At 37.2% G+C, this 14704-nt stretch overlaps 1 protein-coding gene across 5 annotated transcripts in view; it reads left to right on the forward strand.

Annotated features, from left to right (window-relative positions):
- Positions 1-14256, forward strand: part of HMCN1 (hemicentin 1) — a 420069-nt gene extending 405813 nt beyond the window's left edge. For 3 of the 5 annotated variants that reach the window (XM_057507948.1, XM_057507949.1, XM_057507951.1), the window contains 5 exons: positions 286-414; positions 2298-2648; positions 6357-6476; positions 11927-12053; positions 13570-14256. In XM_057507948.1, the coding sequence (XP_057363931.1) occupies positions 286-414; positions 2298-2648; positions 6357-6476; positions 11927-12053; positions 13570-13936 (1094 nt within the window). In that variant the 3' untranslated portion in view covers positions 13937-14256. Of the gene's footprint in view, positions 1-285; positions 415-2297; positions 2649-6356; positions 6477-11926; positions 12054-13569 lie in introns of those variants that run through there. The other 2 variants (XM_057507950.1, XR_008999387.1) reach the window with 2 other exon arrangements.
- Positions 14257-14704: the final 448 nt, after the last annotated feature.

Raw genomic sequence — 14704 nt, forward strand, 5'->3', positions numbered from 1 at the left:
ATGGCCAAAGGAGTGGGAATTATAAAGAAGTGGGGATTATAAAGAAGGGGGAGTAGAGGAAGCTAGGAATAAAACTTTTAACATGGTAGGGAGCAAGATGACAAAAGGGAACCAGTGAATAAGTGGCAGGGCTGAGACTTGAACCAGGTCATTTGACTCCACATCTCAACCACATGGTGAAAAATGCAACCTTTGGCAATTCTGAAGAATGTTCACTTTAAATATAATGACTTTAGGTCTTGAAAGAGAAACTGCTATTACTTTTCATTGTCTCCATCTCTGTAGATATTGATGAATGTAAAGATGGGACCCATCAGTGCAGATACAACCAGATATGTGACAATACAAGAGGCAGCTATCGTTGTGTATGTCCCAGAGGTTACCGGTCTCAAGGAGTTGGGAGACCCTGTATGGGTAAGTCAACAGGAACTCTTGTTGAGTAATAAAGCTACTAATATAGTTATCTAGTCTTACCAACTTGACTAGGACCACTCTCTATCTTCGAATGCTTTCTTGCTACAATTTGAAGATTTCCAAGTTGTTTAAGTAATTCATAATATAATTCAAGTTACTTCTTAGAGACATTATGTTGAGTTCAAGTTACACTGACATTTTCAGTGATAATAATAACTACTTACAGAGTGCTAACTACACATTACACATATCAAAGTGAGGTTCTGATAGATATGTAATTATCATGGCAACTTAATTGCCATGATAAATGTTTGCATAGATACATTTTTCTTGACTGTGAAGTGTACTTGTGTTATAAAGGTTCGTGTATGAGGGATTAAAATGTGAACACACAATTAAATGAATTGGTAATTATTACTTTATCTTCCATATATTTAATGCTTACTATGTGCCATTTCCTGTTCTAAGAATCTCTAATTCTCCCAATTGCCTATTTGTTTCCATCTTAGCTGTAATTGAATACAAAGTAAGGCAGATACAGACAATACCTGTAAGAAGGTAAAACCATATGCTTTCTTAAAAAAATTAATGCATTTATAATCAAGAAACTGGCCTATCAAATTATATTCCTCCTCAGAACATATAAGTGCAGCAAAAAAAATTGTGTGGGCTTTTAAATACTGACTACTGGTTTGTATGCTATGCTTTTAAAAATGGCTGCCCTTGATTCTCTACTTAATTATTTATAGCAAATTCTCCCACACATACTTAATTTAGTCTTTATGCAGACCCCAGCATAGCACTTTGAACATAGTAAATGTTCAAATACCATTACTAGAAACTCTTTTAAAATAAATGCTCTTAAATAGCAGAAATATGTAACATATCACTTTAATTCTCCATTTAGATATTGTGATTTAACATCTTGAGCAGTCATAACTGTGACCTAGTAGAATGAAATGTGTTTATTTGCTTTCTAAGTTGACTTGAAGTTGAATGGCAGGCATTGGACTAGGGAATAAATCAATGAAGAATGTAGGGCCATCACCTTAAAAAGATTAAAAATGTTCATTTTAACTTTTGCCTTTTAAAGTAATTGTTAAAGAAAAATTTTCTGCTTTTATTTTGCTTTTCATGTTAGTTTCTTTCATGCCTTAGTGGACAGATAGCATATCACCATGGTCATGAATTAAAGAATTTGGTTTTGATCTTTGATTTTTACTCACTTTTCCAATTTACAGGAGGAGTTGTAAGTATGCACTGTTGACCTAGGAATAGAAAAAAAAGTAACTTTCTTTAATCTTATAGACTTTATGAATTTATACCTTAGTAAGAAATGATTCTGTGCCTTCATTTCCTTATTTATAATTTTTTATAAGAAAAAAGGCTTGGGTTGATTAATAATTATTAATTCAAAAGAGACAAAAGAAAATGAAAGTGTGTTGTGCCAATATTTATGCATTTGAAATGTATAATTCTATGAAGAACTAGAGCCCCTAGTGATCAATATTATAATTAAATGCATAAAGAGATATAATTCTTGGGTTATCCATTCTTCTCTCCACCTACAGGATTAAGATCTATATTAGCTTTGAACTCTAGTCTTTCAGGATCACATTTTCCCACATGACCCTTGAGGTTACTACTGTATGAGTGAAGCAGTCTTTAGGGAGAGTCACAGAATCTTTCTACATATTCATAACTGAATGATTAAAGCTTTCTTAGGAGTTCACAACAGTTGAGAAATTATTGTGTTCCTGGCTTTGGAGGGTAACGTAATGCCTTCAAGTTTGTTTCACGGACTGATTCTTTATTCCTGTGTTTTCTGTGTGTATGTGTATGTTTTTTTTTTCTCTTTTTTATGTATCATGGCACACGAGCAGACATTAATGAATGTGAACAAGTGCCTAAGCCTTGTGCATATCAGTGCTCCAACACCCCCGGCAGCTTCAAGTGTATCTGTCCACCAGGACAACATTTATTAGGGGACGGGAAATCTTGCGCTGGACTGGAGAGGCTGCCGCAGTATGGCACTCAGTTCAATAGCTATAACCTTGCTCGGTTCTCCCCTGTGAGAAACAACTATCAACCTCAGCAGCATTACAGACAGTATTCACATCTCTACAGCTCCTACTCAGAGTATAGAAACAGCAGAACATCTCTCTCCAGGACTAGAAGGACTATTAGGAAAACTTGCCCTGAAGGCTCTAAGGCAAGCCGTGACACATGTGTAGGTAAATGTCAGCCATAGTACATTTCCTCTCTGTGGGCTCCCTGATCACCAGAGTCTAAGCATATGTACAGCCCCTTGTGGTACTTCGGGTGCAGTGACCTACATCTGATCTCAAATCTGGGAGGACTCAAAGTTCCAAGCCATTTTACTCTGGCACCTGAAACTATTACAATTTTATATAAGAAATGATGTGTTTCCATGTGTGCGTTCTGATAATTCAATGTTTTATATTGACATTGTTTAACATATCTATGTTACCTTAATGTTTCTCTTCTTTTATCATCCCTGCAAGGGTTGCCAGATTTAATGGTCTATAGAAATAAATTTTGGTGGCATCACAATATGTTTTTTTTTTTAAAAAAAGAGGCTATGCATATCACCACCTAATAGAATACTGTCAAATTATGGCTACATCTGGTTGATGCCAAAGCAGTGGATTCAGAGTAAACCTTCAGCTCCTAGTCCTGTTTGTTCTCTCTCACAATCCACACTGTGCAGACTGCCATCCCACACTCCCCAGGGAATTCCTCAGTTCAATTATTTTGTACATACGCAAGTCACTGAAAAGATTGTGTGAGCCGGGACAAAATTAAGTTGCTCATCTTTCTCTAAAATACATGCTTTTAGTATCTTTCCCTAAACTCACAAGTCTGTTATGTATTTGTTTTGAAAAGTGAAGTGAAATTTATAGCCCAAGAATGGGGGCTTTGTTTTCAGTTAAGTTGCAAACATTACCATCCATCATCCCTTTAATTCCAATTGCTGTGCGTATCCACAGTTTGCATGTCATGAAGCCATGCACCAAGAGAAATCAGCAAACACGGATTAGCCCCGCTATTTGTTAGATGACAAAACAAAGCTAGGAAAAAAAGTAGGAGGAGCAAGCAGTGGAGGGAGAAAAATGCTGTTTAAAGACCCCTAGGCCAACCTCATTTTCTTGCATTTTCCTTAAGTATTCTACATTTTACTTCTCTCCTAAATATGCTTTCTTTTAAATGCTTTTAAATTGTCTTCTCCTTCTGATTTCAGTTTTTGTCATTTCTTTCCTTAACCTTCTTTAAGCCCTATTCCTGCATGATTATTTTCTCAGAAGTCCTTAGTCACATGTAGGTGGACCCAGCTTCTTATATCACGTCTACCCAGCTGGACCCTCGAACCCTCCAGATACTTAAACTTTAATCTTTTTTCTTTAGGTCCTTATTTCCCCAAAACCTTTTCAATGTCCTAATGTACCTGAAGCTTATTATGATACATATGGAAACTTCTCCCTACAATCAGCTTCCTAGAACAGCAGAGAATGATAACTTCTTTTACCCCTTAAACATCAACCATGGCTACATTCATTAACAAATCTCTAAAATTTGTCCCATTCAGTTCAAACACAGCTTAATTACTCAACCTGTGGATACCACTATATTCTTGCCAGTAGGTCAGACACCACTTTCAGCCTGCTCCAAACTATTCTGAATATTGCTAATTTTTCATGCCCTGAATTTTGACCTGACTTTGTTAGTTAATATTTTTCATTCAATAATGTACATAATTGATGAATCAAGTTGTTCCTCTGAAACTGATATTGTATATAAACTATATTTCAATAAAAAATGTTTTTTAAAAAACTTTTCACTATTCTTTTACTGACAGAATTCACATCAGCTCTTTTGTCCTTCAAAGTTTCTTCCAAGTAGTCATTTCTCCTGAGGAGTCTTCATATCCTATTATCATCCCACTGTCCACCTTTACCTCAGACAAAGCTTTTTTCCCTCTAGACAAGCTCCTGCCCCCAAATCTTTGTGCTGTGATAAATGAATTTAACTACACCTCCCCATCATATACCATCTAGCTGATTCTAAATCATATGAAGGCCCAAGTCACTTAAGAAAGTGTCCCTGAGTAATAACCAAATTCTCTATTCCTTCATCACTATCTATGCCCTATAATTTCATCACAGTAGAGTCTTATAAATGGTTTCTATATCTTTGTGTTTGTATTCCACTAATACTGTGTTCATAAGAATTATCTTCCCAAAGCCATCTTCTCTTTGAGGTAGCTACCTACTATTTCAGAGTGAGGACCAATCATGGAGAATCTAATGTAAATTTATATAATTAGCCAGTTACTAGATATTTAAGTTTTGTGTTTTGGAAAAATTAATAGCCTTAGGCATTTGGAAGTATTTATTAAAATATGGTGAGTATTTGATAGTGTTAGTACTAATAAACAAATTTACACTAAGATTGCAGACAGCTTTGGAATTATGTAATAAGAAACTTGTAATGAACACCAAATGCTTTTTAAATTAAGCATCTGGGATCTTAAAAAGATTCAAATTAACTCTAGGGAATCTTGCTAGATTTGGGCAAAATTTTAGCTTTTTTAGAGAATCAAAAGCTTAACAGGAAAATTGAACATTGCATGTTTCTCAATGCAGATAGCAAACTACACTTAGGGCCACTTTAACATTCATACTCTGGCAAGTGCAATGTTGACTACTTGGAGTTTGGCATCATTTACATTTCTGCTGTTATTTTAGGTTAAAGCAGATTATAAAGTGAAAAATGTTAAAAGCCACACAAGTTCTAGAAGGAATGCTTTGATTATCTAAAATGGGGCAAAAAACATGAACAAATATTTGATGAGTTTTCATTAGCAAATTTTGAATCATTGCAATTCTATTCTGTGCTTTTGCAAAATATGAACAGATCCGTTTGCTCTTGAGTCATCTCCCAGTTCTCACTTTTGTCTTTTCTTTACTTCCACCTACAGCATTCCTGCTCCCATTTCATTCTTCCACCGATTGGTGTGTGCTCAGAAAATGGGAGCAAACTTTAATACTAGTCAAAGCAAAGCATAATTGGGCAAGAAATCTGAAGCCTCCCAAATGTCATCCCTTTTCCTGAAAGCAAATATCAATTAATGTTTAATTATCAGCTATTCTCACTCTCCTTTTTACCACTATTCTCTTGGCTTTGTTTAATAATAGCAGATTGATAGCTCTTCATAGTTTATCAAATGCTTTCCCATGTATTAGTGTATATGAACCTTCCAATGAAACTATGAAGTTGGAAGCTTATATCAATGACTCCTTTTGGCAGAAAAATCACCTGAGACCTTGAGAAGTGGCCTGTCCAAGGTATCACAGCAGTTATACACATGTAGTTGCCATTGGTCCTTTTTGCCATCGGTAATTCTATGAAGTTGGATGGATATTCCTATTACAAAAACAAACACTTGGTACCCAAGTATGGGAAAGCTATGCAGGGGTGTTGAGACAGGTGCAGGGAGAGAGAGGGGCAGTACAAGTTTAAATAAAATAACAATATTCCTTTTCCAAGTTTATTTTTTAGGTAAATTTACTATTCTGTCAAGAGTTTAGTACCTTGGTGCTTTAGGATCTTGGAAAAATCTGTTTCATCTGCCATTCCAGTCTTACTTATGTAGATAATACAGAATTTGGCCACTTTGGGGCTTCAGGTTATATATGCTTATGCACAGAAGAGTTGTTCATATTTTATAAAATAGGACAGTTTCTGCTAGAGTCCATTTAAAACAGACCCTGATATAAAACAGCTCTGAGCACTTTTTAAACACATGGGCATAAAATCACCGAGAATTTTTTCTATCGTACATCAACAACTTGTTTATAGTTGGTTCTGTCTGTTTCAGCCTTTGTTTCTCATGTTCTACACTCTCCTTTCTTTCTGCACAGATATTGATGAATGTGAAAATAGAGATGCCTGCCAGCATGAGTGTAAAAATACCTTTGGAAGCTACCAGTGCACCTGTCCACCTGGCTACCAACTCATGCTCAATGGGAAGACATGTCAAGGTGAGAAAATTCTGGGATGTTTGATGCCACAACTTGACTCAGAGCCGACATAGGGGAGTATGAGAAATTAAATGTATTTTTTTTGAATAATTATTCTCTTAGTTGCTTCCTCTTCTTTCTCATTCCCATTGGTATGATGTATCTTTAAGCATTGCATAAGTAGGAGGAGCAATGAGAAAGCAATTCAGAGAAGGAAAATAGTTGAGAAACATTTTTGGTATGGTCTTACCAGGAGGAGAATGCCTAAACCACTTCATATCATAGATTTTTTAAACTAAATGGAAATAGATCTCTTCAAACATTTTTTTAAACAAATTAGCTAAGGTAGGAAGGAAAACAGGCAGAGTGCTCAGTAAATTTACTTCATTATTAGGCATCATTTTATATTTTGTCTTGGCAAATGTTGGGTAATTGATTAAATAATCCATTCATTCTTTGAGTGCACAAATGAATAGAATGATCATGTGCTAGCATTGCAAGTTTAACCAAATAAACAATATACAGTCTCTTCCCTTTAAGATATTAGAATCCAGTGGAGATATGCAAACAAGTACATAATCAACATACAAGGTTATAGGTGCTCTAACAGAGTTTTGGACAATGTATAGTGATGGTAAAAAGAAGAAACTGTCAATCTCAATATTACCCTCACTACACAAAAATGTGAAAGGATCATTTTGCTTTGATAAGATGTATTATATTGCAATGTGTACTTAGATCAAAAGGAAATAAGAACTTGTATAAATTTTGAAAACCTTCTGAGAACTCCCCTCAATTAGGTAGACAAAATCTAGGAGTATTATAAGTCTTAATACGCCTCTTTTCTGCCATGTACAAACTGTATATTTTTCTAAAGTATAAAATCTCCAAAGAGTGTTTTATCAGTAGCAGTCAAATTTAGATGGAATTTTCTCTCCCTGTGAAATACAAAAGACTTGCTAAGATGCAACTCATGGGAAATGTGTTCCAGGAGGCAAGACCAGATTAGACAACAGCTTCACCTGAGTCACCTCATAAGCTTCCCTACCTTTACTCCACTCCTTCACCCATTCACTCCCTGAGAGTCCCACTGGATGGTGTGGGCTGAAGAAGGAAGGTAAACACTGTAATAACCTTTGCTCCCAGACACCAACATTTATTAAGAATTTACCATATTCAGAACATCTTACTGAAATAAAGAATACTGGAATAACCTACTTACATGATAGTCTTACACTTTTCCAAAGCAACTGTTAACCCCATTTTAATCAGTTGCACAGATATGTCAAGGGCAATAATTTGTACCCATTCTACAGATAATAAAACTCATTCTCAGAGTGATGATGTGAGCCTCAGGGTCCTAGAATAACCAAAAATAAGGGTAGGATTTGATCGTAGGTCTCATGTCTAGAATGGTCCCTTGTCTCTCTCCTGTGTTGCTGTGAACTCACTGTCCTCTGGCAGCAGGGTGCGGCGAGAGCATTTATATAGTCTGTGTTTTATAACTTTCCCCAGCCCTTCAATCCAAGAATTCTTCTGAAGAGGTGTCTGTGCCCAAAACTAAACTACATTCTGTGTAGGTGCATGAAGCACCAAGGAAGAAAGCAGGGTAGATACTGAAGCATTTGGAATAACCAGCTGGACCACAAAACCCCTTAGCCAGATTTTTAAGGGTTATGTTATGACATATTCTCATTAGAGGATTTTTCTTCTTTTCTAAATTATGCTAGTTTGTTTTTAAATTCTCCTCGTTGTTCATTCAGTTCAAAACATTGTTCAACTTTCATTTGTGTTCCAGGGAGTGGAAAATAATGTGAACGGATCAGAAACAGGTGTCATTTGGAATGCTTCCAATTTAAATGAGTTACATGTTTCTGTGGTTTTAAAAACACAAGAGAAAATAATTATGTTCCTTAAAGAAGTCTTGAAAGAATGACTTAGTCTTTCTATTGCTTTAGAAAGTGTTAGAGGAACTAAAGATTGATTTTCATTCACATGTGCATTTTTGAAGCTTTATATAACAGTGATAAAATGTCAGTAATAAAAGGGAAATTAAAATAAATTTGACATTGAACAAGGACAGAGACTCTAGTGAAAAGTGGAAGTCACCAGACTGTAAAATGAAAAATAAAAAATGCAACTGATTATAATTTGCCCAAAAAGTGGAGAGAAGAAACTAAAAGATTGCTTATGCTAATTTTAAGCACAACTAATCTAATTCTAAAAATTTAGAAACACTATATTGGCACTGCATTTTAAATGATTGTTCTAATTGATCCACGTTTTCAAAAAGTAATCCATAATATTTATCAAGAATCTGAATCACTCAATTTCTTCTATAAGAAAAATGTTTCAAGTATATATATCCTAAATTATTTCTTAATATATCCAGAACCAATGGTTAAATGCATTTGTATGTTTTAAAGCTATTAGTATAAAAGTTTTCAGCTCATTTTGGTATTCTTTCTCATAGCAATAATATTTATGTTATAAAGTGCTTATACTTCAATTTCTATTGGAATAATTTTCTTATAATAGTTCATAAATACCAGAGATCACCACACTTCCAGTTAACAGTAGACAACATGATTTTGCCATCTCTTTGGGCTTCTCTTTTTAGACCAGTGAGTAGAGAGAATGAGCCCTCTGAGTAAGTAAGTATGTATCAAGTGCTAAAACCTGAAGAGACAGGAACAGACAAGAAATCGAGGACAGTCACCTTCCCAGAATCCCAAATACTTAAGAAAGCTTTTCTATGGGAAGGTTACATTATTATAGAGTTAAGGATGAACACTTTGTATATTAGGTTTTGATCTTTCTTTATGGATTCATATTCAGCCAGTGAAAAACTATGGTAAGATAGCGACTCATGTTCACGCACACAGATGTGTGTACAGATTCTGGTCTCCATGCCCCCATTTTCATGGGCCTCTGCAGCCCACTAGCCTCCAGGTCTCTGCACAAGTTCAACACAAAAATTAGAGCTAAAATGAAATTTGGAGAATGGGTGTGCAGGGAATTCTTTTTTAAATTTTTATGAAAGAAGATAAGGCTAATTGAATTTCTTTCACATTTTCCTAAAGGGCTTTCACTTCATTCTGAGGCAATCTCATTTTTTCAAGGAGATGAAGCATTTTGGACAGATAAAATCATAATTAAAAATTAGTTCACAGAGACAACAGGCAAGGTTTTACTGAAATAGAAACTTGTTTCACACTGTGTTCCATTCCTTTAGGAAAACTGGTCCTAATACAAAACTAGTGAAAGAGAGCCCATTATGTCATTGTCAGTACATCGAAGTAATTAAGAAGTCAAGTAAGTGATCTGACTCCATGTCCTTGTAGCTCAGTGTCATTTTACTTTATGCAAACTATTATTAAGCGTAAAGTAAATAATTACATTGTCTGTTATTTCCCTAAAAAACAGGATGTCTCTGGAACCAATTCTAAAATGCTCATTTTTGAGACAAGAAACTCTAACCTAAGTCCATTATAAATACCATTTTACAGGCAATATGTCATTACTTATTATTATGAAATGATATAATAGCTTTACATGCCCACTGGCCTTTGCACCGATTCCATATGGTAGAAGTGCATTTGGCCTTTAAAACCTACCTCTCCAGGGAACTGATGTGGGTCCAGTTCAGTATAATTATTCCCTCCTGTGAATCAGAACCTATGTTTGATCAAATGTTAAAAGAGTGTTCCAAGACCTAGACTCCCTCTAAAGTAAGTAGTCTTCAAATTTTTATTTCCCTACTCCAAGAAAGAAATTTGAAAACCTTATACTTGATTCACACTTTTAAAAATTGACCTCTAAAGTGTATCATGTTTAAATAGTTGCAAACGATGTGAGTTCTGGCACTGTTGTTTGATGTGCATATGCTTTAAATATCTTTTTATCAAACCTTTGGCACTGAAGGCTTAACTCACCCAGTTGATGGAGGATGACCACTATATAATGTAGTGTCTGTACTCACTGTGAAACCAGCCTGAATGACTGTCAGAAAAAGTCTAAGGTCACTTTTCTGTTCAAGTGTTCTGGTATTCCCATGACAACCAGCTCCCTTCTGAAATCTAATTCAAAATAGAGAGCTAAGGTCACTGGTTTGTAGTCATGATGAAATACGGCCTGTCATCCTCAATATGTATAACCAATGCTCTCACTGTCCCTTGAAGCACCCCACCCTATCATAAAGAGACTAAGGATTAGTGGAAATCTTTCTTTGATGAAGCAGAAGAAGTATATAGAAGGGGAAGAAAGGAGAACTCCAGGCCCCAGGAAAAGCTTGCTTTTAGAAAGGAGAACTTGTGGAAAATGAGGATCAGGATGGAAACTGATTCTCTGAAATGCTTGCCTGCTCTCCTACTGCTGGAAAGTTTTCGTGCACTGCCAGGGGAATGCAGATAACACGGGTTGAAACCATTGCTCTAAAATAGGGTTCTTAACTTCAGGATCTCAAAAATCCCTTAAGTATTTTTTTTTTAACTCTGTGGACCCTCTTTCCAGAAAATCCATCAATCAATCTCAGTCTTGTGCTCTCTCTGTTCCTGTTTTTTCTTCTCTCTCTCTCTCATACATACATACACACACACACACACACCCCATTTTCATTCACAGATTCCCTGATGCTCAAATATGGACCTCAAGTTAAGGATGATGGCTCAGGAACACTCATTTTCAGAAAGCTCAAAATAGTTTCCTTTAGCTCCATCTTGGTATTTCTTAATTTTAGTGATTTATGTGTGTTGTTTTGTTTTAACCACTGTGTGTAGAAAACAACAAAATGAAACAGCAAAATTCATCTGCATTTTCCCCATTCCCCTAGGGAGAGCATCCCACCTCCATAACAACTGAGGGCAGATTCTCTGTAGTTCAGATTTTATCAAACTTGGACTGTAGGTCTTGGGTTATCCATTTGATCCTGTCTTTTTTCTTCATGCTGTCTCTCCACAAGATCTGACTGCCCTGGACAATTTCCCTGGAATTTATAACTTGACTCCTTTAATTTCTGCTACCCTACCTCTCACTTGGCAATTTGAACTTAAACAAGATACTAGAGAAGGTCCACTCACGTTTTAAAGGGACTCTTCACTTTGCAGAAAGGTTCACAAATGTCCTTTAGATTATTAGCTTGTTTTCAGTGTATTCAAAGTATTACTTCCTTTACAAAACTCAAATGCACTCTATATCCAAACATAAAAAACACAGAGTTCTTCATAGTCTCCTTTCTACTTTCATAGCTCTTATTTTTTGATGTCCTTTCACATGTTACAAAATAATAATTATCCTCAAAGCAGCCTGGGAAACAGCACACCAGGTATCTTTGTGGTTGAAGAAGTTTGGGTATGGCTACCAAGTTCATTCATGGGGAGGAGAAGCTAGCCCTCTATGCCCATCAAATGCCCACATGCCTGCTCTGATGGACTTTTCTGACCTGACCTGCATGTTCCCCGTACTGTTGCTAGATGTTGACGAATGTCTGGGGCTGACTGTGCGCTGTGGGCCGAATCGCATGTGCTTCAACGTGAGAGGAAGCTACCAGTGCGTGGACACGCCCTGTCCACCCAACTACCAGCGGGATCCTGTCTCTGGGTATGTCCTGCCTTCTCTTCCCAGACATGCTTTTGAGAAGCCCGTCTTCCTCTCTCTCCTTGACCAACAAGCCCTGTCTGTGGTCATGTTTAACTCACAGGAAGTCAGTAGCCCCAGGGGGCTGCAGGGTTACAGTGTGTTCCTTCCTCGATGAACAGGCAAGAAATGAGCTCATCCCGACAGCCACTGCAGCCTGCACCGCCACGCTGGGGCCCAGGGTTCCCAGGGCAGTCTCCCCAGCATGTACTCCGCCCTGCGACATCTAGGACGCGGCCTCAGCAGTGGGCGTTTACAGGGTGCTAAAGCCTGCCCTTCTTTGAAATGTTCTGGTTTCTGTGGGTGTTGTCTCAGGGTCTTAAGGGCTCACAGGAGGAAAGCGCCTTGGATGCTGTCGTGCTGACTCACCGTTGACTCCCTGGGAGAAAGGAGTTGAGCAATGATGAGTCAACAGTCTGCCGTTCCTATGCCGTCTTGCTTACATTCCCTGCTGTCTGTCTTTTCTGGGTTCTGAATAAACAACTCTTCTATTTTTCTCCCTCCCCTTCCAGAAATGTTATACCCTGTCCAGGCACCAAGTTAAGGGTGTGCTCGAAAACAGAGATAATGGTCACCATGAACGGGACCTGCTAATAAGAAGGTGGCTATGAAACCTAATGCTGGCTGGCGCCCACCGCGTGTTCTTCCTCTCAGCAGTGACTACCGTGTTACTATAACATGGTCAGGTGTGGGCTGGCTGCCAGGGTCCACCAAATACCTATTCTATTCAGAACTGGTCTGAGGGGAAGGGGAAGGGGAGGGAGAAAATTAAAAATACAGACATGAAACTTCTAAAAATATTATGGCTGAAGAATCCATATCTTCAGAAAATGTCCCTTTGTGCACTTATTGTTTTTTACTCTTTATTACCAGGGCGTTCTGATAGAGAATTTAAAAGTCATGATGACTTAAAAATAGCCAATGGGGGCTCTGGCAAAAGAAAATACAATATCCTTAATCTAAAATAACATAGAAGACAAAATACGAAAGGAAGTTTTTTTCTCCCAGGAATCCTAACTGATCAATTTGTTATTTTTAGAGAAATAAACCAAATATCACTGTGTTCTATTTCAGCTTTCACATGGTCTTAGGGTAAATATAGAAATTTTCAAACAGCCTGTATTCCTGTCTTTAAGAAGTGCTTGTTTCCAATATATGGACAGATGCTTCTATTCCGAAACCAAGTTTTCATTTTAAAGACACTCTTGTGGTGCTCCTACTGACTTCAGAGGTTCAAAAACTCCTGATAGTAATAGAACTGAGAGAGAGATTGAACGCTAGACCAGCATACGCTCATAGCCTCTGGCATCTGGTTTGAGTTATGACCTAGAATGTGGGGTGAGCCTTACTGCTCTTACAGCCCATGCTGTTTCCCACCCTAATGCCTAGAAGGTGTCAAGGATCGTGAGCACCTGCATCGTGCTTTCTTATGCCTTCAAGCCAGATACCTACATGCATTTCATGTGCTTGTTATCCCCAGGTTCTGCCTCAAGAACTGTCCACCCAATGATTTGGAATGTGCCTTGAGCCCCTATGCCTTGGAATACAAATTTGTCTCCCTCCCATTTGGAATAGCTGCCAATCAAGATTTAATCCGGCTGGTTGCATATACACAGGATGGAGTGATGCACCCCAGGACAACTTTCCTCATGGTAGACGAAGAACAGACTGTTCCTTTTGCCTTAAGGGATGAAAACCTGAAAGGAGTGGTGTACACAACGCGACCACTCCGAGAACCAGAGACCTACCGCATGAGGGTCCGAGCCTTATCCTACAGTGCCAACAGGACCATTGAGTATCAGACCACATTCATAGTTTATATAGCTGTGTCTGCCTATCCATACTGAGAAGTTCTCCAAAGTCTAATCCACATGTTTAAACTGCATTAATCATGGGAATCAAGTCCCCTTGCAGATTGCCTTCTGCTGAACAGTTGCAGTCTTGGCAGCTTGAAAATGGTGCTATGCTCTGTGTTTTGTGCCTTCCTTGGTACTGCTGATGTATTTGCCTGATCCCACCATGCTCATGTCTTTTGGTAAGGTCTAGAAAAGTCCCTTGTTGTTTTCTTTATTTATTACACTGGAGCAGTTACTTTCCAAAGATTATTCTGAACATCTAGCAGGACATATTGGTGATGTTTTATAATAACATAGTAGCTAAGATCGTTTTCCTTAAAAAAGGAAAATTAATTCAAAGCCAAGTGGATTTTTGAGTATTTGACCATTTTTACAATATTAAAGCTGGTTGCTATGTGTTTGATCAAAGCGTATTAAGTAATTTATGAAGATGCTTTTTTTTAAGTATTGATACTTTATAATAGGATGTATACACCTATTTTCACTTAAAGGAAAAAAAGAAATGACACTTTTTTTGGAAATATAGTACAGCTTCTAGAAGGTTTTTTATGATACCTAATGGTGCTCACCTTGATCGAACATTCAAAAGAAGGGTATTATTTTCAGTGATTTTGTGAAATCAGTTGAACCATTTGTGGTAGTAGAAAAAATATGACTTTGTCCTCAGATGACTGTTCATGGCACTGATGTTGGCTCTAATATTTTGATATAACTTTTCATTCAATGAGCTCCATAACTTTTACATTCCAGAACTTTTTT

Source organism: Manis pentadactyla, chromosome 9 (assembly GCF_030020395.1).
Source record: "Manis pentadactyla isolate mManPen7 chromosome 9, mManPen7.hap1, whole genome shotgun sequence".
Taxonomy (NCBI): domain Eukaryota; kingdom Metazoa; phylum Chordata; class Mammalia; order Pholidota; family Manidae; genus Manis; species Manis pentadactyla.